General features: G+C 48.1%; 8 protein-coding genes across 8 annotated transcripts; 5 read left to right on the forward strand and 3 right to left on the reverse strand.

Moving 5' to 3' along the window:
- Positions 1-24: 24 nt before the first annotated feature.
- On the reverse strand, positions 25-916 carry BDV37DRAFT_76434 (SBDS family protein). Its single transcript, XM_032091184.1, has 3 exons — positions 484-916; positions 290-413; positions 25-223 (listed from the first exon to the last, which is right to left on the reverse strand). The coding sequence occupies exons 1-3, from the start codon at positions 645-647 to the stop codon at positions 164-166; spliced, it is 348 nt and encodes a 115-aa protein (XP_031946749.1). The 5' UTR covers positions 648-916; the 3' UTR covers positions 25-163.
- A 519-nt stretch (positions 917-1,435) lies between these two features.
- On the reverse strand, positions 1,436-4,081 carry BDV37DRAFT_277783 (putative Rho guanyl nucleotide exchange factor; the record flags this gene model as incomplete). The annotated part of the gene is made up of 8 exons (XM_032085863.1): positions 1,436-1,461; positions 1,521-1,861; positions 1,919-2,288; positions 2,348-2,573; positions 2,638-2,856; positions 2,910-3,110; positions 3,162-3,470; positions 3,530-4,081. 8 exons carry the CDS (start codon positions 4,079-4,081, stop codon positions 1,436-1,438), a joined length of 2,244 nt encoding a protein of 747 aa, XP_031946750.1.
- A 433-nt stretch (positions 4,082-4,514) lies between these two features.
- BDV37DRAFT_235796 (putative 26S proteasome non-ATPase regulatory subunit Nas2) lies at positions 4,515-5,882 on the forward strand. Its single transcript, XM_032080554.1, has 4 exons — positions 4,515-4,837; positions 4,898-4,970; positions 5,018-5,376; positions 5,486-5,882. Exons 1-4 carry the CDS (start codon positions 4,670-4,672, stop codon positions 5,609-5,611), a joined length of 726 nt encoding a protein of 241 aa, XP_031946751.1. The 5' UTR covers positions 4,515-4,669; the 3' UTR covers positions 5,612-5,882.
- BDV37DRAFT_76424 (Ran family GTP-binding nuclear protein) lies at positions 5,600-7,159 on the forward strand. Its single transcript, XM_032091183.1, has 5 exons — positions 5,600-5,761; positions 6,359-6,451; positions 6,524-6,677; positions 6,734-6,939; positions 6,992-7,159. Exons 1-5 carry the CDS (start codon positions 5,759-5,761, stop codon positions 7,121-7,123), a joined length of 588 nt encoding a protein of 195 aa, XP_031946752.1. The 5' UTR covers positions 5,600-5,758; the 3' UTR covers positions 7,124-7,159.
- Positions 7,160-8,442: 1,283 nt separating this feature from the next.
- On the forward strand, positions 8,443-12,338 carry BDV37DRAFT_76700 (SNF2 family N-terminal domain-containing protein). The gene is made up of 2 exons (XM_032091186.1): positions 8,443-12,132; positions 12,196-12,338. Exons 1-2 carry the CDS (start codon positions 8,560-8,562, stop codon positions 12,205-12,207), a joined length of 3,585 nt encoding a protein of 1,194 aa, XP_031946753.1. The 5' UTR covers positions 8,443-8,559; the 3' UTR covers positions 12,208-12,338.
- Positions 12,339-13,310: 972 nt separating this feature from the next.
- Positions 13,311-14,273, forward strand: BDV37DRAFT_235803 (SCP2 sterol-binding domain-containing protein). The gene is made up of 3 exons (XM_032080555.1): positions 13,311-13,486; positions 13,574-13,783; positions 13,858-14,273. Exons 1-3 carry the CDS (start codon positions 13,471-13,473, stop codon positions 14,019-14,021), a joined length of 390 nt encoding a protein of 129 aa, XP_031946754.1. The 5' UTR covers positions 13,311-13,470; the 3' UTR covers positions 14,022-14,273.
- A 1,301-nt stretch (positions 14,274-15,574) lies between these two features.
- On the forward strand, positions 15,575-20,076 carry BDV37DRAFT_277787 (RanBP1 domain protein; the record flags this gene model as incomplete). The annotated part of the gene is made up of 2 exons (XM_032085864.1): positions 15,575-15,636; positions 15,906-20,076. The coding sequence occupies 2 exons, from the start codon at positions 15,575-15,577 to the stop codon at positions 20,074-20,076; spliced, it is 4,233 nt and encodes a 1,410-aa protein (XP_031946755.1).
- Positions 20,077-21,343: 1,267 nt separating this feature from the next.
- BDV37DRAFT_235808 (60S ribosomal protein eL31) lies at positions 21,344-22,647 on the reverse strand. The gene is made up of 4 exons (XM_032080556.1): positions 22,501-22,647; positions 22,305-22,396; positions 21,812-21,886; positions 21,344-21,726 (listed from the first exon to the last, which is right to left on the reverse strand). The coding sequence occupies exons 2-4, from the start codon at positions 22,392-22,394 to the stop codon at positions 21,520-21,522; spliced, it is 372 nt and encodes a 123-aa protein (XP_031946756.1). The 5' UTR covers positions 22,395-22,396; positions 22,501-22,647; the 3' UTR covers positions 21,344-21,519.
- Between the last annotated feature and the right edge of the window lie 569 nt (positions 22,648-23,216).

The raw sequence follows: 23,216 nt of genomic DNA on the forward strand, positions 1-23,216 counted from the left end.
ATACGATCCACTCAGTGGAGGGTTATTTCATTGATGCCATGATTTATGCAAACATAATCCCATCCATCCCATCTTAAGATACAATAAAATTTCAAAAAAACACCCCAATAACAACCCAATCCATGGCTCATAAAAACATGCTTAGCTCCGCTAAATTAAGAAATTACCGGCCAATGCCAACGGGGCCGTTAGCAACATTGGTATCATCCTGGCGTTCCCTCGTCTAAGAGTTAAAAGTTAGTATCATCCATGGAGAATCTCAGTGAGGGGCGCGGGGGGAAGAACATACCACAGAGGACTGGTATTCACCGTTCTCTAGAATCTTCTTGATGCACTCATCCTCGTTCGATGTGCCGAACTCGGTGTCCAGAATACCCTTGCTAGCGTTGTCCATGATGCCTTGAGCACCGTGTCTAGTAGACGGATGTTAGTATGCAATTGTTCTGGGGAAGAGGGGCGAGAAGGTAGATGGGAGGGACCTACTTGTGAGTGACAAAGATCTTAAAGCCGTTTACCACATCGGCCAGTGGGATTGAGCGGTCCTTGCGCCAGTTGTTGAGAATCTGGATGTCGTCAACGAAGACGATGAAGTCCTCGGAAGCTCCCTTGTAGAAGACCTTGGCGGTAGGTTCGTTGGCACGAGGCATCTTGGTGTACTTGGAGGATTGGTTTGTAGTAAGGGGAAGTAATTGATGCTTCAGCTTTCGGTTTGGAGGCAAAAAGAGGGAGGAGTGAAAGTTGGAAAGCAGTGGGAGGTCAATGAGCTGTCGTGGGAGATGAGGTAGTATATGATGACGTCACTCGGTGGTTCCGCGGGATAGAAAGTTCAAGGTGTCAATGGCTGTCACGTATGAGAAGGATCTCGAGATAAGTAGAGTAGAGTGATAAGAGTAGGATAAAATTCTTTGAAAATGAACCTGCTATTCTATGCCACTCTTGAGAGGGTTGGTACGGTCTCTAAATAAGGTCGTGTGCTACAGATTTGACGGTTGATGAGCAACCCCTCCGACGTCATACCCCGTGAGACGATATGAAATGACTTACGATAGGCTCCGCTTTTTCTTGCCCCGACGACAAAGCAACCTGCATATTTCTCACTTAGTATGGCGATGATGCACTCAACGAATGCTCGGTGGGGAGATGTTCCTACTATCTGATACCAATTGCCTCGCCAACCACCGCATTCCTCAGTCCACTCTCTTCCCCCCACTGTCTCAGCGAATCGATACGAAACAAATAGATACCTTCTCTTCCGACATAGAAGCACTTGGACCCTCAACCCCTGACGCAATAGCGCAGATTCTCTCCATCCGCATTGCATCATTATCCCCCACTAACACTAATGCGTAAGCCTGGGCTCCTCTTTGGTCGCCTTAATGACATGGAATTAAACATGATTCGGATTGATGTTTTCAATGAAGGACTCTCGGCGCGCTCACAACTTCCGTCTCCCTTGCCTGTCTGCTGGTGGTTAAGGCCGCAAGATGACCTTGGGTGATGCCTTAGCCTTAATGTCTTACTGCGTTTTATGGTTCCCGTGCTGGATTTGGGAAAACTGTCGACGTGCTTCTCATCGTCAAACCCCCATTTGGCGCGGAAAGCTTCGTCTTTGTCACTATCGTTGGACCATTTCCGCTGGGTAATCTCCCTGGTAGAGTAAGGTTTCTCAACGACCGACTGGCTTCGAGGAAGGTTCACGGAACTTGAACGTCTGTAGGCCCCCGGACGGACAGTAAAGCGCCTCATAATTGTACTGGGCCGAAAGAGAATGTCGCCTTTTGCTAGGCTCATGCCAGGGTATGGGAGGCATTCCCGCGTGTACACTGAAGAGATAACTCTTTCCAGTCTTATTCGGTCTTGTCTTCGAGTTGTCAGTATTATTGGTGACTCTGGAAGCGATAATTTTGGTCGTTCGAACTCGCCATCTATATGACGGGTAATCTGTCCTTGCTTGTGTGGGTAGTGCGTTCTCTTGATCACTACATGCTGCAGGTCGGACTCCACGCGCGAAATTGCTACCGAGTGGACAGAGGCCGTACGAGAGAATGAAGGCTCGGAACTCAACACTTGATCCAGAGGGGCCAAGTCCAAGGTCAAGAAGGAATATCCTCGCAGCTCCGAGGACACCGGCCTTTGCATATCAGCCGATATTGCGGCCGACTTGAGAAACTCCGTTTTCCACTGTTTTTCTTCGTACGCGGATGAGGCGCTCAAAACAAGCTCATATTTGTTATTTTGATATTGAAAAACCAATTTCCATGAGAAAAAGCACCCATGGCAGCAGAGGCCTATTCTGCGACTTAGCATAGGGCGGAGAGGGAAAAGGGAAAGAAGAGAGCATTCTTACCCTTTCCATTCCTCAGGGTATCGATCTTCGCATCGCAGACATACAAACACGCGACCACCCCTAAGCTGCGATCGTCATTGTTGATTTTGGCTAGCAAAAAGTGGCTCTTGAACAAGACACAGACCATATAGTCACCGGCAAGGCACGTCGAAGACTGATATGTGGCATGGAGCACTCCACAAAGGGTCATGGGTCCCAATTGTTTGTAAATGTGATGAAGAGCAACCTAGAATCTGATCAAATCCCGCTCGTACGCAAGCTACTAGATTCATATCAGTCCAGTTACTTACCAGCCTGGGGAGCCTTAGCATCTCTTGTAATAATAGGGTCTTCTGAACCATCCCTTTGTTGACCGGATTACCAGGTGCGTTGTTGATTTGATTGATCATCGTACGAACGCTCTCCAATGCCTGGTGAATCCCGTCATGGGCAGTCGGGTCATCCTGGATATGGGTCCACTTTAGTAACTCTTGGAGCAGTAATGGATACTTGCAAAGGCGTTGGATCGGCTGAGGTTCCATCAGCATTTAGATGCACATCCTTTTGAGCTGTTAATTCTAACCTTTATGAGGAGGTCATGCAACAGCATTGATTTGTTATGTTCGAGGGCCTGGTACTCAATCGACGCTACCGACTTTGACAAGGCTTCAATACCATTCTCCAAAACCGACCAGTTCGGCACTGATCGACGTAGAATATCCACATCCTCCGTTAGCTGCTCGTAGTTGCTACAGAAATTCATATATGCTGTGAAGGACTTTGGCTGCAGAACCAGGTATCAGCACTGCCAATCAGGCAAGCTCCGGCAACGTACTAGTTTCCCAATCTCAACCGCTACTTCCAGTGCTTCATCCGCTTCTGCTGCAAGTGCTTTAAAGCGCGAAATTACAGATTTCTTAAAATGACATGTTCTCATAGATCTATTCCGAAGTGCTCTCGGGCTTAGATCGGTAGGATTGAAGCGCCCATGTACGCCATGAGGTACCAATCTGTCATATTCTTCTGCAGCAAGGCTAGACATCGGTGTCACCTTGCGGATCCGTGCCAGAAGGTCTTCGTGTAGTTCTCGAATTTGGTGGAGGTTGTGGTAGATCTCCGGTCTTGTGGAGAAAAGGAAAAGCACCTAGGATGATCAACCAGTCAGATTCGAAGCGAACTCTTTGAAGCCAATGCAAGCTATACATTGATAAGAGCTTTCAACCCAAATACATAGTCAGATTCAGTGGTAATAATCTCTCGAAGAACTTTCCGTCGCTTAACAGCCCGGTTTTGTGCTTCTTCGTCGATCGTAAAGCTCAATGCTGGTCTTAGGCTCTCTATCGACCCACGTAGCTCTGAGCCGACACTCCGATTCGTACTCTGGGTGGTTCCCCTCGATCTCGCTACACTTTGACTGGCAACGCTCAAGGTACTCGTCTTGATAGTCTCCAGGTTGGATGAGTGACCGGAGAGACATTCCCACTGTAGATCCTGTCCTCCGCAGGGCAATGCATTAGTATTATCACAGCGTGCCTGCGTATTATCCGACCAGCCCTCCACGTATCTTAGACGCTGGCAGGGGTGGTAGCTCTTTTTTGCCCTAAAGCTGTTCACCCAACGTCTGAACGATAGGAAGCTTGGGATATGCTCTTCTGACGCATGAGAATCAATTAAATTCCTATGTTCTACCTTTAATTCGAAGCCTCCCATGACCAGGTGGCGCTTTTCAGCCACCTCTTCTTTGAGCCGTTGCATAGTGATGGATAGAATGACGATTATTCATAGAATGGGACAGCCCACGGTGGGGAAGAACACATATCATCCCTTCAATAAGAATACATGAAGCTCGTGGGGCAGAAGAACGTAAGGTGCATGCTATAAAAGGAAGCCATGCCCCATAGCACAGTAAGACTAAACAGACCAAGACGGAAGGAGGATAAACTTCACCTTCCTACAGAACCTACATACGACTAATTGGGAACAGCGCAAGCATGGGTAGGTACGACCTACTTCAATGTCAAATGAAATGTACATGTAACAAGCTTGGTATCAAAATTGACTAGACCTGCATAACACATAATCTGAATATATCCACCAAAGTCAAATTATTCCTATGTAAAATAGTTCAAATCGATTGATGTCTGCTTCTCATTGCAGCCGTATAAATAAGCAACGTGAGAGGGTCTTTAAAAGGTCATGCGCCAAGATTGCCCCAGATTTTCCAGAACAAAGACCCACCAAGCTATCACCACCACCTTATTACCACTGTCACAGACAACTCTTCTTAGCTTTCTATCCCAACAGCTGCAGCGATGTCTGGCTTCTCTCTGATTTTATCTTAGGATGGGAATACATATGGACGACAATATTCATGCTCCAACAGTGGCCTCCGGTCCTACAACGACCGGAGGGTCTGAACGCGATCCGGCCAAGCTCTCCATGGTCGAATTGATGCAGGAAAAGGAACGTATTGAGGAGGAGCTTTCGGCGTTAAGCAGTGTTCTTACTTCTGTGAGTGGACAGATGGCTACTACCCTCAAGTACATATCTAATCATTTGGGTCTTTCGCAGCATGGAGTTAACATGAATTCATCGCTGACTACCTTCGACGACTTCCCACGAGCCGATATCGATGTTGCCCAGAGTAAGAACATTTCTCCTTTATCCAAACTGTCGCTAAGTCTAAGGCAGTCCGCACAATACGCGCGAAAATCATTCGACTCCGCTATGACCACAAAGAGGTCATGAAATATCTCGAGAAGGGTATTCACGATCATTTTTCGAATCTCCATCACGCGCAAGGCGGTACATCTTCTGTCAGTAATACAAATGGGTCTAGTGGAACACAATCCAGTTTGACTGGCAATTCTTCGTCGGATGCCACGATGCTTGGGCCACCATTCGCGAGAGTAAACAGTGTCGCAGCGGCAAGTCCTGCGGATCAGGCTGGCCTGAAAGCGGGAGACAAGATACGCAGCTTTGGGGCCATTAATTGGATTAATCATGAGCGTCTTTCGAAGGTGGCCGAAATGGTTCAACAAAATGAAGGGGTAAGCCTTTACTCCTTTGCTCTTCGTTTCACTTGTACCTGGGGGCAGTTTGTCGCTTTAGGCAAAGGACCAGTTTTACGAATGACTGACTGACTGACTTTCATTTCAGCGTACTTTAATCGTCAAAGTTCTCCGTCAAGATGGGGTTAATGCCACAGAAATGGACTTGGAGCTTGTGCCGCGACGGGATTGGGGTGGTCGTGGTTTATTGGGCTGTCATCTCGTTCCTTTGTGATTTGAAGACAAGGCCTTTGTATTTGACGAGGCATACGAATAGTTTTTAATGACTAGAGTTATTTAATGGGACAAGCAAGAAGATGTCACAAAGGAGCTACTAATTAGGATCACTGATGATGGTCTGAAAACATTTACGGAAAACATCATGGTAGCTTTTTCCCCCATCAACTCCGTACATCATATCAGTATATTTGTTTTGGTACCTAAAGTAATCGATAGCCATGCAGTTTGCCGCAATCCTGCGGGGCATGTGTGCCTGAGGCTGAGACACGTGACGTAAAACTTGGTGACCGACTCAGGGCAAAAATTCCATCACCAGATTCGCCTTTCACTTTGTTCCCTCCCTGTGCTAAAAACCCTATCTTCACCGTACACACCGCGTCCCTTCATCTATCATCAGTCGCAACCGTTTGTCGACTTTTGACACGCATCATCTTCTTCCGGGACCTTATCGTTTTTGAGACCTTTTTTCACATTTTCTTCTCACATAAACATCACCATGGCTACTCCCCCACCAACCTTTAAGCTTGTCCTTGTCGGTGACGGTGGTACTGGAAAGGCAAGTTGGATTCATTTTCTTTTTCATTAAAGAGAGTCTTTATATTTCTAGTCTATATCTCATGGTCGCTATCTTCCGGCATAGAAGGCGTCTCTATCCCCACTCTTTATCCTGCCCTCTGCGCCGCCCTCCTCAGATTTCTCAACCCGATAGTGAGACGTTATCACTAACATTTTTTCCTTACAGACCACCTTCGTCAAGCGCCACCTTACTGGCGAGTTCGAGAAGAAGTATATCGCAACTCTCGGTGTCGAAGTGCACCCTCTCACTTTCAGCACCGTATGCCCCGCCCGGGACCCCGCTTTGGGTTATACCGCCATCCTATATTCAGGCGACTAACGATTGTGGTAGAACCTGGGAACCATCCAGTTCGACGTGTGGGATACTGCCGGTCAGGAGAAGTTCGGTGGTCTGAGAGATGGATACTATATCAACGGCCAGTGCGGTATCATCATGTTCGATGTTACCTCCCGTATCACCTACAAGAACGTCCCCAACTGGCACCGTAAGTTCTTTCGTCACCTCCACCGCATGTGAATCAGTAGGTAACCCAACTTCTAGGTGACCTCGTCCGTGTCTGCGAGGGTATCCCCATCGTGCTGTGCGGCAACAAGGTCGATGTTAAGGAGCGTAAGGTGAAGGCCAAGACCATCACCTTCCACCGCAAGAAGAACCTCCAGTACTACGATATCTCCGCGAAGTCGAACTACAACTTCGAGAAGCCCTTCCTCTGGCTTGCCCGGAAGCTGGTCGGCAACCCCCAGCTGGTAAGTTATCTTTCCGTGGTCCACTGTTGTCGCCTGCTAAGATAGCATTTAGGAATTTGTTGCTGCCCCTGCTCTTGCTCCTCCCGAGGTCACGGTCGACCAGGAAGTTCTCAAGCAGTACCAGGCGGAGATGGACGCTGCCGCCCAAATGCCTTTGCCCGACGAGGAGGATGCCGACCTGTAAGCGTGAATTAAATGGATGGATGGGGCTGGACAACCGTTATGGCTGTGGTCCCTCCCAACTTATTGGGTTCGTTATGCAAGGTCTCGAATTACGATACAACGATAGCGGTCGGAGGATGGGCCTGAGGGTGACGGGGGATGATTATGCGTTTTCCATATAACTACTAGTAGTCTAGACTCTCCACAAAGTTCTTGATTTTTTTTTTGAAACGATAACACTGTTGACAGCACAAAAGAACCACAACATGCTCTGTGATTGTTGGCTATTTTAGCATAGCCCATTGAAAAACAAACAAAAGCATCGTCATTTATTTCACGAGAAAGACAAAACAGAGGAGACAGGGAATACACTTAGACTCAACTTATATATAGAGATAGATTGGGGGTGGAGCAGACATCATCAGCTATGCCATGAACTGTAGTAATTATGATCCATAACACTATACATGATGTCAATAGTTCTGGTCTGTGTCAGAAAGTGTTGGCTAGTGAATAGAATGTGGGGTATCTACAGTGTATGTTTCATTTTGCCTAGTTGGGAAGACTGTCAAGGTAACGAGACTCGAGAATTCACCTACCACGAATACTATCTAGTGGTGTATACATATACACACCTTCACCGGTAGATGTTCTTTTAGTGCAGGGATTTCAGATATAACTTCCAGAAAAGAATCTCTGATAGACGGTTCTATACAATCACACAGTAAATTTGGGTTATGAATACTCCATATATAGATACGACTATATATGGATCTCTCAAATGTAATATATCAGAGTAAAAAAGTAAATAAATCCTCTGAAACGGTACCAGGAATATATACATATATAAAGGAATGAGCGATATTAATAGTTTAAGGCTGACAAAGGTTTTCAATATGGTGTGTATGTGCAAGTGTATGCGATAATGTGATAGATCCAGAGGAGGGGGAGAGTGCAGGGGGAAAAGAAAATAAAGAAAAAAATCTCGAGCTGAGTTGATTGCCACGAATAATGTAAACTACACCTTCTACGGATGAACAGGCACCTACACCAGTCAACATTGCAGGCAGCAGCTTCTTAATATTCATTCACTATTATATCCTCTTGTGTTTCTAGCCTGTTCCGGGGTATTTGCCCGTCCCCTTTCCTTTCCTTTCCTCCTTTTTTTTTATTTTTGTAATTTTTCTATTTTTTTCTCTTACGCCCTGTTCCGTCAGAATTAACATCCACTTTCCGCTGCCAAGCGCGATCGTCAATCTACACATCATCTTCTCCAGCGATCACTAATCCCACATCTTACATTCTTCAGTTTTTAATGTCGCACCTCAAGTTAGCTCATGTGCATCGCAGAACTGTGTATTATCCCTGATCTCGAAGCCCGAACGCCTTTGTGTGGAGGTGGCAGCTTTGGGCGCTAAGCTCACAAGCACATTCTCAACTTGGATTTATCTATCCATCATGGCTTCCCCAACTGACGCGTCTATAGAAGATCTCCTGGAAGATCTTCAGTTAAACCATGTTATTCTGCAAAGCTTAGAAGAGCAACGACCACATGCCGTTGCTGAAAAGCAAGAGATTTTAGATGCTATCAAAACATTAGAAACGCGACTGGCAGAACTACGCGGTACTGCCACAAAGAGCCCGCCACATAGTCACTTTGCTCCCCACCAGGGTCCGGAAAACTCATTTTTGTATCGAGCCCAGTTGGATGGAAGCTCTCGTTCTAGTCCGGTAAACTCTCCCTGGGGTTTACGACAGGATCAGTCGACCATGTCTCCCCCGTCGCAGCCATTTCAGTCGGCGAGGAAGCTGGCGGAGTCATCTCAACCTTTAGGGCCGTTGACCATTCGAAAGCGTGGGCGAGAAGAAGACGATGAACGTAATCACGCTCTTGATGATGGTACCGAAACAGACTGGACTGATGATCTGGAGTTACCCTCAAAGCGGGTCGCAACAAAGATACCTTCCTCTAGCCCGATTTCATTGCCTGTGCGTAGTCTTCAGGGGCAGAAGCAGGATGATGGCTTTGACGACAGCATGGATGAACTTCGAAAAGTGCTGGGCTTGGACAGTAATGATATCCTCGAGCTCCAAGACGAACAGCGAAAAGCTGAACAGTGGCTCGAGAAGCGCAAGGAACAGGAACGCCTCGACGAGGAGTATGCTCGTAGACTGGAAGGCTTGCAAGAGTCGCCTCGACCAGCTTCCGCCAGAAGCACTTCGTCCACTCACTACTCTGGGTTTTCTTTGCCCTCCCCCGCTCTTATGACTAGAAATGGCACACCATTTCCCAATGTCAATCGATCAATACCTGGGGCCATACAGCCCACAGATATTTATCGTTCACCATTCGTACCGCCTCCGTTGCCTGAGACAAACCGGCCGGGGCATCAGCCCCTCCAACCGACCATCACACCTGACAGCGATGATAGTGATATTGCCGAGATCTCAGCCCATGATTTCGAGCTTCTCATCGGTCCGTCCTCCAAGCGTCCTTTCGTGTCGCAGCATTCCATCGGCGGTTCGCATTACCCATTGCAAGACAGCTTTCTGCAACAGCGACCTTACTCCAATATGTACCCTTATCTAGAGTCAATGCCCGGTCCGAGTGGCATCGGTGGACCTGGTCCCTCATACGGCCCACATGTATTGCAGAATACTATGGCAAGGCTCAGTGCTGGGAAGGAACTGCTTGAACATGCGGGGAAGTCCATCTTCGGGAAATATCCTAATCCCTTCTCACCCTACGATAGCTCGGTTCCTCTTTATCCAGGTCCCACCGGCTACGACATGAACAAGTTGCCGGAGTGGATGAGTGATTACTACGGAGCTGATCCTAAAAAGGTTAATGAAGAGATCAAACAACTTCTGGAGACTATTAGGCCCGATTCGGATATTTCTACCGAAAACCGTGAGGGGACTCCTGAGGCTCTCAAATTCACGTTGTTGGAGCACCAGAAGCTTGGACTGGCATGGATGAAATCGATGGAGGAGCAGGAGCAAAAAGGTGGTATACTCGCTGATGATATGGGCCTGGGCAAGACAATTCAAGCCATTGCTCTCATGGTATCCCGGCCCTCTACGGATGAGGAGCGAAAACCGACTTTGATCATTGCCCCCGTTGCGCTGATGCAGCAGTGGAAGCGAGAGATCGGAAGAATTTTGAAGCCTGGCCGTTACCAACTCTCGGTCTATGTTTTGCACGGCGAAAAGCGAGCCGTGAGCTTTAGGGACCTGAAGAACTATGACGTGGTTCTCACTACCTTTGGAACGTTGTCTTCCGAACTCAAGCGGCGGGAAAAATACGATGAGTTACAGTCATCTGATGCGAGCGAACAAACCCTGAGGGAAATTGCCAAATCTTTACCGTGTCTTGGACCGTCCAGCAAGTGGTATCGTGTAATCATTGATGAAGCACAGTGTATCAAGAACCGTAACACAAAGGCTGCCCTCGCCTGTTGTCGCCTTAATGCCACCTATCGCTGGTGTATGAGCGGAACTCCCATGATGAACAATGTCGAAGAGTTGCACTCACTCTTGAGATTTCTCCGCATCAAGCCTTACAGCAATTTGGAGCGGTTCAATCACGACTTCACACGGCCCCTCAAGGGGTCCAGTGTTAGTGCACAGCGCAAAGCAATGAGACAACTTCAGGTACTTCTGAAGGCGGTACTCTTGCGGCGAACTAAAGACTCCAAGATTGATGGGAAACCAATTCTACAACTCCCACAACGGATCTCAGAAAAAGTGCACTCTGTGTTCAGTGAAGATGAATTAGAGTTATACAATTCGCTCGAGGCTCGAACTCAACTCCAGTTCAACAGGTACCTCGAGGCTGGAACCGTGGGGCGAAACTACTCCAATATTCTAGTCTTACTCCTTCGGCTGCGACAGGCGTGTTGCCATCCCCATTTAATTACCGACTTTAGCGTCAAACTCAATGCGAACACGGACGATTTAGATCTGATTGCGAACGCGAAAGAGTTCGATCAGGATGTTGTGATCCGCTTGAGAAGCAACAATGATGATCTCGAATGTCCCATCTGCATGGATGCCGTTGAAAACCCAATCATCTTCTTCCCTTGCGGGCATAGCACCTGTGCAGAATGCTTCTCAAGGATTTCCGACCCGTCATTGGCTCTGAGGCAGGGTCACGACGGTGCCGTGGAAGTGAAGTGTCCTAACTGCCGTGGCAAAGTGGACCCGAAGAAGATTACCGATCATGTGTCGTTTAAAAAGGTCCATGACCCTGACCACTCCCAGGACCTAGTTGAAGAAGAGCCCGCCGAGCCTGCAGAGGAGCAAGACGAGAGTGATGATAGCGATGACGACGACAGTCTGACTCGATTTATTGTCAATGATGAGGAGGATAATCACAGCTCTCCCAAGAAGTCCAGGCGTAAGGGGAAAGGTAAAATGGCCAAGGCTAAGAAAACACTTGCTGAACTGAAGAAAGAAGCCTCGAAAAATCAGAAATCGAAACGCAAGTACCTCCGACGACTGGAGAAGACTTGGGTGTCGAGCGCTAAAATTGAAAAGACCATGGAGATTCTGCGGGGTATCCAGGGGGGCGAGGAGAAGACAATCATTTTCAGTCAGTTCACGTCTTTGCTTGACTTGCTCGAAGTTCCGATTGTGCGTCAGGGCTGGGGTTATCGGCGGTATGATGGTAGCATGAAGCCAGGAGACCGAAACTCCGCAGTGCTGGATTTCACCGATAACCCCGATTGCAGGATTATGCTGGTCTCGTTGAAAGCGGGTAACTCTGGCTTGAACCTCATTGCCGCCTCACAGGTTATTATCTTCGATCCATTCTGGAATCCATACATCGAAGAACAAGCAATCGACCGCGCGCATCGGATTGGACAGGTGCGAGAGGTACACATTCATCGGATTCTCGTGCAGAACACCGTTGAAGACCGCATCCTTGAACTTCAGGATAAGAAACGAGAGCTAATTGAAGGAGCTTTGGACGAGAAAGCCTCCAAGAATATCTCTAGACTGGGAACCCGAGAGCTGGCTTACTTATTTGTAGGTGTTTCCAATCCGTTCCTTCGTTTTGACCGTGTCGCTCAATGCTAACTTCATACCTAGGGAGTTCACTAGGGGTGGTTTTATATTTTATCTCATCAGCATGGCGTTGGCGGATTTCTGAGTTAAACATTGAATTGGATTTGTATCCTCTAGAAGATACCCAAGATCTATTCGCCCTGTATTTCCTCTCACTTGGGTGAGATTGTGCTATGTCTTGCCATAGACTGTTGTGTTATCAAACCAAAATCACTTTTTACTCAAGTCCATCGAATCTACTAAGAGGGGCGATATGTTTTTCTCGGCGAATTTCTGAGCTAATCACATCGAACCGAGATGGTCGTTTGTGGTGAGATTGAGATTCGATTTCTTCTCTTTTCACCTGTTTTTTGGTCTTCCCCCCCTTTATTGGAAATGTGCACTTATTTATTTTATTATCACACCAACACGGTGTTAATTAATTCCTCTGTATTGGTGGGAAGACAGAAATTAGAATGAAATGAAAGAGAAAAAAAAGCAAAACAAAACAAAAAACAAAAAGCCTGACTACAATTGACTCCCGTATGACATGAGCACGCGAGCAGCTCGTTTGCAATTATAATATGGGACAGAGTACTCCGTACATAACTAGTACATACCACTAGTGCTGTACATAGTTACATAATCTCAGTGATGCAGTGGTTCGGGCTGCTTACCGCAATAGGCAATGCTGATCTTCATCAAGATCATTTGTTTCTCTAGAATCATCGATCTGGTTCTTGTTGGGGGCTCAACCTCCCAGCCATAAATTTAATCAGTAGTCATCTTTCTTTGTAGGGTTCCAGCCCCTCTGTTTCGCGTTGGTCTTTTCTCATCCTAATTGCGGGGCTTTTGTGTATGTAACCATGTGGACAGAGTCGAGATTCTCCATCAGTATATTCTCTCGGCGCAATATCATTTACGGCTTGATCCTCGACATTGGCCAGCACGGGAGAAATTTGTAGATCCAGGGCTTGTAAGGAGAACTCAAAAATTGTATTGCTCCAGCTATGCAAGCATAATGCATTGGAAATGGTTTAATAGAAACCAGAAATCACAGGAGTGAGAGCCAGGAAAAGGGCTGGTAAAGCCTCGGTCCGCATGACAAGACATGAATTCCGCGACCGCCCTCCATTCACATGCCCCGAACACTCCGGGGAAGCTTGACGTCCCTGGTTTTTAATTCCCCAGACTCGTTCTATTTAAATCTTCTCTCTCCTCTCTTCCCTGGGACACACAACTATTCAACTATCAACTAGCTCTCACCCACCCACTACTATATACGTTCTCTCACTACTGTGTTATCACAAAACCGTAACCATGTCTCTCAAGAACGGTTCGTCACTCTCCTGGCCAACTTTTACCCACTGGCCAAATATTCTAAATTTTAGTAAGTCGATCGCTAACGATATCTATTATCTAGACGCTTTCCCCTCCTCCGCTGCTTTCGACGCGATCAACGCCGCTCTCCAGAGCGATGCTGCCGAGCGCAAGGACGCTGTCTCCAAGGCCAAGGCCATCGTCTCTTTCAACCTGAAGAACGCGAAGGGCGAGGAAGATAGCTGGTACCTCGACCTCAAGAACGAGGGTGTTGTGGGCAAGGGTGCTGCTCCTCAGGGTGCCAAGGCTGATGGTTAGTGTCGCACCGGCGTCTTTCCTTTGTTCTGGTGATAAAGAAGCTAACTGAATCGCGTCGTCGAATAACAGTGACTCTGTCCCTCTCCGACTCTGACTTCGCTTCCCTGGTTAGCGGCAAGGCCAACGCCCAGAGACTCTTCATGGGAGGCAAGCTCAAGATCAAGGGTAACATCATGAAGGCGACCAAGATGGAGCCCGTCCTCAAGAAGGCCCAGGGCAAGGCCAAGCTATAGATACCCAGTTGCGTTGTGTAGTATTTCGGTTAAATGTATATTTTTGTTCGTCTGATGAACCTTTTTTTTCCCTCGGTTTTTCTTTTCATTTACGTAGGGCAAGAAGCCACTCTAAAAGCTTACACCCTCGCTTTAGCTACAGGGAATACTTAGTATGAGACATGACTTCATTGCAGATCACTTTCATTTCCTGTACTGTAGGCATGGTGTGTAAAAACAATAATGTATAGGTAGACCTTTTTTGGGTATTAAATATTTAGGATACTACAGAAATAAATAAATAGCTCCTTGACATGTATGTATGCTTTATCTTGTGATTGTCGTTGCCACCGACAAGAAATCACGTAGATGTTAATATGGCATACCCGGAATATATTCTACTACGAATATCCGGTTGACATCATGATACGTGACATCAAAACAGTAACTTGAGAAAACCACTACTACCATTAGACACCCTGTAGAGATAATTTTAATGTGTGAATATATATACTCATATTTTATTTCCCCAGTGTTAGATGCGAAGGGTGATATGATTGTGTGCATACATACCCAGATGTGTACATAGTTAGCAAGTATGTAACACCCATGGTAAGCAATACAGGGTTGTCTGTTTATGTAGTGAATAATGGTACTAATCCACATGAGAGACCCCCCCCCAAAAGATCACCCCTCCTTCAAGTGCAGCTGTCACATACGAAGCATCGAAATCTGCCATTAATATCGACTGTTTATTTATTTCCTTGCATGATATTGCATTCTCTCGGGTGTTTTGCCATACTATTAGAGGTGGCCTGTCAACCTGCCAAGAGGGTCGCCTTGCATTCTCACGTGACTGTATTTTTTTTCCATGGGCGACTTTCCCCGTCAAAAAAAGTCGCGAGCCTCTTGTGAAGGCAAACTGAAACGAAGCTCGTTCGGAGCCACGACTATCCCAATCCAAGGCAGAGCATATCAAAAGCAAGGCATCTGCCCTTTTGATATCCTAGAGAGCGCTGTATTTATACCGCTCTGCCTTCTCATCCCTCCTCACCCTAACTCCCGTCTCGTTGCCTCGCGCACGTCGCGATCGATCTCCGAAGCACCTACCCAGCGCGCCAGCGTCCCGGCCTTATCCATCTCACTGAATCCGGGAAGAGACGTGACAGTTACTGGAATAATATTCAGTGACCTAGAAAACGACGATAGAGAGGTCCTGTCATTTACGGTTTCCGGATCGTCTCTCGCATACTTACTCTCCCGTCTCTCGGACTCGTGCGCCGGTCGCTTCGATAAATCGTCGTGACAATCGGCGCTGGATCCCTCAGTTGGAACCAAGAGTAAAGCACTAGCTGCCCGGAAGAAGACCAACACGATCAAACCGCCCACATTGTGGATGAGAAATCCGAGTGAAGGGGCTTGAACACAGGTCTAGGAAGGGGGCGAAGTCGACTATTATTTGTTTGTCCGAGGCATTTCAAGCCTAGACAGGGGGACTATTAATACAATAGATGTCGAAAAGATCGGCCCAGGGCCCTCAGGGGGACAAGGATTCCAACTTGTTTGATTTCAATATGAACAGCACACCAGATGAAAAGCCGCAGCGGGCAACCGCTGCGCAGATGGCGCAGAGAAAGTAAGTGGATATAGACCTACGTTTGCGATCTGTCCCATATTGTTGGCCTTTACCTGCAGCCTGCCATATCTCAAAGTGATTAATTGTGTCCTATCTTTGTTTCATTGTGCCACTTTGTCCTACTCAGCAATCTTATTCAACATACCCTTGTCATTGTAAATCGCATTGTGCTCGAACTCATCCGTCCTCGGCCCTTCAATATGCGTATATGATGACTTCCTTGCATATATATCTAGCCACTATATTGGATCTCTAACATATTTGGATAGGATTAAGGACGTTCGGAGGCGAACTCGTCCCAACACAGCTGCCCCCAGTGCAACAGCGTCTTTTGGCGGCCCTTTCAATTCTCTTGACCCCAATGCTGTCTCTACACCGTCTGCGCCCCAACCAATCTCAAATGGGTTTTCATTTGGCCAGTCACAGAGCTTCCCCGGTGCCAGTTCAAATCCTAGTCAACCGACCCAAAACGGATCGACACCGTTCTCTTTCGGTTCCGGTGGAAGTAGCTCGTCTTCATTCAATTTTTCTTCATCGTTTGGTGGATCAGGATCGACATCAAGTAATCCTTTTGCTAGCATGACTACTGGTTCCACCAACCAGTCGTCCGATGGAGGCAGTTTCTCTGGCTTCAAGGGAAACATGTTCAATGTTCCCCCAGCTGGTAGTTCGGCCCCAGCCCAGCAACCTTTGCCCTCGGGAGGGCTTTTTGGAACAGGATCGCAACAAAACAACACTACTGGAGGCTTATTTGGCAGCAGTACGACCAGTGGATCCTCTGGGCAACCTGCAACGACAGCTCCCGCTACCACAGGCAGTATCTTCGGACAGAACAGTGCTTCCAGCAATGCTCCGTCAACAAACATCTTCGGCCAATCTGCCTCGAATAAGCCCTCCCCATTCGGACAGTCCAGTGCCTTTGGCGAGTCTATGCAGACATCTCCTGATGCAAAGAACAACGGTGCGCAGTCAAAGCCGCCTATTTTTGGCGGTGGTGCCTCTCAGTCTGGCTTCGGAACCTCCACGAACTTCGCTAGCTCTGGGGCTGGTTCCTTGTTCGGTGGCTCCACATCAAAACCCGCCGAGACACCCAAGCCTCTTTTTGGTGCTAAGCCCACGGAGCAGTCAACTCCATCGACCTCGCTCTTTGGCGCGACTACTCAACCTGGTTCTACTCCTGCTCCCGCTTCATCTACCCCCGCGGCCTCGAGCACCACCGCCGCTCCATCACCGTCTATCTTCGGAGCTTCATCGTCTGCTAAACCCACCTCATCATTCCAGAATCCATTCCAGTCCACAAACCTGTTTGGCACACCCGCTTCATCAACCGCAGCACCGGCCTCGGAGGCCAAACAAAAGCAAGAGGAGAAACTCGAGGAGTCTCAATCTAAGACTGGTTTCCAATTTACGCCCTCCACCGGTAGCCCGTCTTTGTTCTCAACGAGTGCAAGTTCTGCAGCTCCATCGGCTCCGTCAAGCGGCCTATTCCAGCCTCCGTCTACAGGTAGTTTGTTTGCCCCCAAGCCATCTGCAGAGCAGAGCACTTCCAGTGCGGAGCAGGACAAATCTAAACCTGCCGAAGGAAACCCATTTAGCGGCCTCTTCGCGCCAAAACCAGCTACCCCGGCCAAGCCAGATGTAGAGCAGAAGCCCTCCACGGAGCAGAAGTCGCTGCCCTCTGCTAACGCTTTCGGTAACCTTTTCGCACCAAAGCCTTCCACATCTAGCGAGGCGTCTAGTCAGCCACAGAAGCCGGTCACTCCTGCACCGCTTTTCTCGGCACCCACATCAGGATCGGATGCCTCTAAATCCTCTGGTCTTTTCGCGCAGTCACCGTTGTTCCCCGCCCCTACTGGAGGAAGTAAGACCCAAGCTCCAGCTGTGACTGCCCCGGCACCTTCTCAAAGCCCATTCAAGGTTAATGGCACAAGTACGGACTCGTCGACTTCATCGGCTTCTGTTACCGAAAAGAGCTCGGCAACAAGCTTTGAGGACATACGACCATCTGGACTTCCTGCTGATCTTGATAAGGCAAGCAAGGAAGAAGTGGAGATGTTGTATCGCATGCGCATGTTGAATGAATGTTTCAAACGCGAAGTGAATCGCTTGGATCCTACTAAAGACGACTTTGATGCTCTCGTGCAATTTTACATGCGAGTTCGTGACACAATTGGAGCGCCAGCTGGGCCCCAAAAGCGTAAAGCTGGGGACGAAAGTGCAACTGCTGATGATCATTCCGTTAAAAAGGTCAAGCCCTTCGGTCTGAAGCCTGCCTCTAGCAAAGAAAGCTCTTCGCCCGCCCCAGCCACAGCCGTGACTGGCTCTCCGGCCACCAACATCTTCGGAGCAAGCCAAGCGACTCCGACCACCAGCAAGAGAAAGGTGGCCGATGAGGATGAGACCACAGCTTCGCCAGGAAAGCGTGTCAACGGAGACTCCACGACGGCGAGCATCTTCGCACAGTCCTTTTCAAAATCCATAACCTCTGAGTCAAGTGATGAGCCAACTAAGCCTAACTCTACTCAATCCATAACTTCTTCCGCCAGGCCATCTACCCCAGACTCCGATGCACCTGCTTTGTTCTCCACTACGCCTATCTCTTCTCCTCCCAAGCCTCTTTTCGCAGCCTCGACCACCACAAAGGAAAGCTCCACATCGACGTCACTGTTTTCGCAATCTGCCCCCTCCTTTAAGCCAACATCCAATGCCTCTACTAATGGCACTCCTACTACCTCGAATCCTTTCGTCCTAAAGCCGTCAGGTGATAAGCAAGCTGGCGCTGCACCAGCCCCTGTTCCTGGCATGCCCAAATTCAGCGCCGGAGCAACGAACTTCTTCGCCCAGTTCAAGGCACAGGTAGATAAGGATGCTGAAAAAGAGAAGGAAAAGCGCAAGGCGGAAGATTTCGATTCCGATGAAGAAGACGAGGCTGAATGGGAGAAAAGAGACGCCGAAGAACGCCGGAAAAAGCAAGAGGCATTTGAGTCTCAAGCTGCGAAACGCTCGAAGTTTGTTCCTGGAAAGGGGTTTGTTTTTGAAGATGAGGATACAAGTGATTCAGATAAGAAGGAGAAGGCATCTACTTCGGTTCCTAGTGCTTCAATATTTGACAAGAAGACCGACTCATCAGCCACGCCCAACAACATATTTGGTCACTTGTCAGCAACACCTTCTGAGGCTGAGGAGAACGACGACGCCGATGACACCGAGGAGGCGTCTGCCGCTGGTGATGAGCCAGAGGATATGTCCAAGGATACATCCCTTGCGCCCGCAAGCGAAGACGAAAGCAACGAAGATTCGGTGTCTAAAGCCGATGCCGGCAGTAGCGCTGAGAACTCTGCCAACGACAGCAGCGACGACGGTGATCTGACCAAGGCTCTGAAAAAGTCGAAGCAAGATAAGACCGTTACAAGCGAGCAATCTGCCAGTGATACAGGCGCGAGCGGTCGTAGCTTGTTTGACCGTGTCGAGTACAAGCAAGACGGAAAGCCGAAGCGTCAGGACGACGAGGAACAAAAGCCCCTTTCTACGTTTTTCAATTCTTCCAAGTATGCGTCCTCGTTCAACTCACCGGGAACGCCAAATCCATTTGCTCCGACTCCCTCTAAGTCTGATGCCGAGAAAGATGATGCTCCCACCTCGAAGCCCGCAACTCCGAACCCCTTTTCCAGCCTGTTTGGTTCTCCCTCGCCTAGCCCTGCTGCAGGCACCCCATCTATCTTCGCTCCAAGCGCCGCAAAGGCCGGTACTGATAATACCTGGAAGATGAATTCTCCCATCAAGTTTGCCAGTGACACAAATGCGGCTTCTACGTCGAAGCTTGATTCCGCATCCGCGACGCCGGCTGCCGATTCGTCCAAGCCATTCTCCACACTATTCGGAGCGGCACCTGCTATCAAATCTGCATCTTCTGCTACTGGGTCCCCCTCGCCTGGCTTCACTTTTGGTGGACCTGCGCAACCGCCATCATTCCTGGCTCCGTCCACTGTCAGCTCTGCTGCTGCCAGCCGCGCGTCCACTCCTGGAATTGCATCCGACACGGGAGCCGAGGAGTCCGGAGATGGTGATGCGGCTGAGGCTCTGCCTCAGGTTAACCTTGCCCAAAGTCGGGCCGGTGAAGAGAATGAGGATGTTGTGTTCGAGACTAAAGGCCGTGGCTTGAAGCTCACTAAAGATGGATGGAACAGCCAGGGACTGGGATTCCTCCGTGTCTTGAAGGATCGCACTACCTCTCGTGGCCGTGTTATCCTTAGAGCTGACCCAAGCGGCAACATTGTCCTCAACGCATCACTGGTCAAGCAAATCAGTTACACTGTGAAGGGCACCAGCGTGCACTTCCTTGTACCCCAAGCCGATGGACCTCCGGAACAATGGGCAATCCGGGTTAAGAAAGAGGAAGCGGAACGCCTCGGGTCTGCTATGGAAGAAACTAAGACTTAGTTGGCTGAACTCTTCTGCTTTCTGAACAGACGTGGTACATTGGATGCAATCAACCACCATCATGATGCTCTTCTTTCCAGGTTGATAATAACTGGTGATGTATTATGGCCTTTTTACTTTATAGTTTCCCTTCCTCCCCGCCTGTTTTATAAAAGCAATTGTTGGAACATGTTCAAATTCAGACGCCGTATGTATGGCTTTCTGCTTCTTTCTCCAGCTATCATGATCAAGTCCAATCCCTCACAGCGCCGAATCCTTTTTGTCCTATTGTACTTCAGACCTTACGATTTCTGGGACATGTCTTAGCACCACCGCGTTTCTAATTCGATTTTGAGTCTTGTTTCTTCCCATCCGGTGTTACTGTTTCGCCATCGCACTCATCTGTTTTTCCATTTTTTTTTTTTTTTGTGTCCTTATCTTTTTGATCAATCTGAGGCACTTGTGTAACTATCTTGCATGCTGCAATTGCAACCGCATACTCGGAGAGCATCATGTCGTCGTCTGTCCAACCAGAGACGAAGTCTAGCATAGCGTTTGGGTTTTGAGGGATCAATGGAATCAATTGGTTTTTGTTATTTAGAGATAATATACGGGCACCGCGCTGTCTGCACAGAGTGATATTGCAACAAATCAACAGCGAATGTTAACTCTGTCCTTCCTGTCATCTCAACATAGAAATTACCTCTCACGAACAGACCGGAAACTGATTCCGAAGAGACTAGCTTAGCCCCCTACTAATAACCCCCCCCCCAATAGAATCTATTTAATCTACTACTTTCCAACCGAGCAGGAAAGAATCCACCACACCCCTAGTTATCCAGTAAAATTCCATACTCAATTAGCCCTCCGATTCCATTTCCAAACCCTCTACTCCGTATGCAGAATGATCCGCCCAGAACACGCAACAGAACGTAATGGAATTCAGAAATATCTTCCTGGATATTGACACCGGCCCCCTCTCCTTAGTTTCTGTTAGTGCCGGTCTACTGTTCTGGATAGTAGTACTATATATCCTGTGGATCGGGTCGAAAAGGGGTAATGGTCGGTCGTCCTATCATTGTTCTGTGGGTTTGGGGTTTGAGTATGCTGGGCTTCTTTTTGGGTTGGAATTGGCATGTGAATGGAGTTCTGTTGGGAGTAGCTTTGGATAGTTGAGTGGGATTTTTTTTATGTGGAAGGATACTAAGCTGTGATGGTATGTCCATGCAGTTCCCGTTGTACAATAAATAGAGTCTACGAGAGTGTGGATGCTGATTTACACTATAAAATGCAATATGCGGATCACGACAGGGAAAGAAACTTTTCCGATTTTTTTAATTTAAATGTTCCAACCCAACCGAGCAAGACCCGACCCGGACGGTATCGTAAAAACAGAGAAACCCCATCATTTCATAGAGTAACAAAAGGTATATCTAATATGGAAATGAAGAAGATTTTCCCCGTTTACTCCTCGTCGACGACAGCGGTGTGAAGACCCTTGGTCTCCTTGACGTTGACGGCGTAGACCATGGAGTAGAGCTTCTCCTTGGCGCCCTCCTCGTCGTTACGCTTACGGGAGATGCGGACACGGAGACGGTAAGGAACGCCCTTGACACCGGCCTCCCAGACCTTCTTGTTCAACTGGGGGTCGACGCGGACATCCTTGGTGCCCTGTACCAAGTACACATTGTCGTCAGTCATGGATGCTCTTTGGAGTCGAGTAGGTATACAGGGAGAAAAAAAAAAGGGAACATACCATAGCACGCTCAGTGAAGGCCTTGATCTCCTTGATAGCACGAGGAGCACGCTTCTTGAAGGAAACACCGTGCAACTATACCCACAAAAAAGTTGAATTAGTCTTCCGCCCGAATGCCATCTGGGAAATATGATCTTGAAAAAAATCTGCGAACAAGATTTGCGGCCATAGAGGTGGACTTCATAAAACTAATTCTTCTTTTTTGGTCTTGGTTTCTTGGGAACACCAGATAATTGTTCCTCCACACACACGCAAAAGCAGGCATGTTTCATCCCTTCCTTTTTTCTGTAGATGTATTCCAATCCACCGAGAAAAGGTTTTGGTGCCAGAAGGATTATTGCAGTGTTCTCCGTCCATTGCCTCCATGTCGAAACTTGGATGTTTGTTCTTGTTCCGCAGATCGGGGGGTTCGATCGATGAGAAATGCGACCGATGTGTGCAAGGTAGGGATAAGAGAAGACCAAGAGTCTCATCCTGTTGTGTTTCAACGTACTCTCTTGTGCATGTTGATGGTGTACTCGCGCGAGACGACATCGGCGATGGCCGAGCGCTGCTTCTTGCCGGTCTGAACGGTGGTGGACATTTCTGAATTTTCACCGGTTGGTTAGTGGTCTCAAACCGATTGAGATTTATTTTTTCACAGAGCGATGGATATCGCAATATAGATGGGTTGCAGGAGAGCTACTCACTGAATGAGTTGACGAGGCGTCGGCTGTCGTTGGCTGAAGTGCTGTCGTGAGTATTGAAGATTTTCGGACGGCTCTCGTTTTTCCTCGTCGAAATTCAGTGTGTCTCGCTTATCGTCCCGGAGCCCCTCTCATTGGCTGCGGGCGAATCACGTGACTACATATGTCATGACCTACTTCAAGGAACAGGCAGGTCGTCACACTACTCAATGGCCAATGTTCTTTTTCAGGTGATACTGAATAGTGAACGGACACATAACAACAGTTACCTGACATTCTTGAACATATCCTCTGCTCCGGTCAAAGAGCACGTTGGTGAGTACGTACCAGTACTGCGTGGATACATTGCCACGTGACCCGGAGGTATAGTCCTTCTGGATTGGGTATAGCGCATATCATATACTCCTACATTGCCCTAATTCAATGGAGCGCAGTTGATGTGGATGGACATTGTTCTGGTCGGTTTTTTGGTGTATTGCTTCAAGACACCAAGCGTTCCAACCGCCCACCATTAAGCCTCTAAATCTTATCACTAGTGCAACTCAAGGCCTTGGGGTAGCCACAGCGCAAGTAACATGATATCATTCTCCTATTGGTGCCCGCGCCTTGCAGTACCCTATGGAAGCATTACGGTCCTAACTAGAAAAGTACAGACGTGGGTCGGGTGCAGCGCGGCTTATTTCTTTAAAGGTATTTCAGGACCTGTTAGTAAAGAGTCT

Source organism: Aspergillus pseudonomiae, assembly GCF_009193645.1.
Source record: "Aspergillus pseudonomiae strain CBS 119388 unplaced genomic scaffold BDV37scaffold_2, whole genome shotgun sequence".
Taxonomy (NCBI): Eukaryota; Fungi; Ascomycota; class Eurotiomycetes; order Eurotiales; family Aspergillaceae; genus Aspergillus; species Aspergillus pseudonomiae.

Bases quoted from the DNA above. Each gene is read 5' to 3' on its own strand.
- BDV37DRAFT_76434 (XM_032091184.1), bottom strand. From the start codon at position 647: ATGCCTCGTGCCAACGAACCTACCGCCAAGGTCTTCTACAAGGGAGCT. The intron at 414-483 runs GTAGGTCCCTCC...TCCGTCTACTAG, and splicing joins AAGATCTTTGTCACTCACAA to ACACGGTGCTCAAGGCATCA. The intron at 224-289 runs GTATGTTCTTCC...TTTAACTCTTAG, and splicing joins GTGAATACCAGTCCTCTGTG to ACGAGGGAACGCCAGGATGA.
- BDV37DRAFT_235796 (XM_032080554.1), top strand. From the start codon at position 4,670: ATGGGAATACATATGGACGACAATATTCATGCTCCAACAGTGGCCTCC. The intron at 4,838-4,897 runs GTGAGTGGACAG...GGTCTTTCGCAG, and splicing joins TAAGCAGTGTTCTTACTTCT to CATGGAGTTAACATGAATTC. The intron at 5,377-5,485 runs GTAAGCCTTTAC...CTTTCATTTCAG, and splicing joins TGGTTCAACAAAATGAAGGG to CGTACTTTAATCGTCAAAGT.
- BDV37DRAFT_76424 (XM_032091183.1), top strand. The intron at 6,452-6,523 runs GTATGCCCCGCC...CGATTGTGGTAG, and splicing joins ACCCTCTCACTTTCAGCACC to AACCTGGGAACCATCCAGTT. The intron at 6,678-6,733 runs GTAAGTTCTTTC...CCCAACTTCTAG, and splicing joins GAACGTCCCCAACTGGCACC to GTGACCTCGTCCGTGTCTGC.
- BDV37DRAFT_76700 (XM_032091186.1), top strand. From the start codon at position 8,560: ATGGCTTCCCCAACTGACGCGTCTATAGAAGATCTCCTGGAAGATCTT.
- BDV37DRAFT_235803 (XM_032080555.1), top strand. The intron at 13,784-13,857 runs GTTAGTGTCGCA...GTCGAATAACAG, and splicing joins TCAGGGTGCCAAGGCTGATG to TGACTCTGTCCCTCTCCGAC.
- BDV37DRAFT_235808 (XM_032080556.1), bottom strand. From the start codon at position 22,394: ATGTCCACCACCGTTCAGACCGGCAAGAAGCAGCGCTCGGCCATCGCC. The intron at 21,887-22,304 runs GTACGTTGAAAC...TTGTGGGTATAG, and splicing joins CCATCAACATGCACAAGAGA to TTGCACGGTGTTTCCTTCAA. The intron at 21,727-21,811 runs GTATGTTCCCTT...TACTTGGTACAG, and splicing joins CCTTCACTGAGCGTGCTATG to GGCACCAAGGATGTCCGCGT.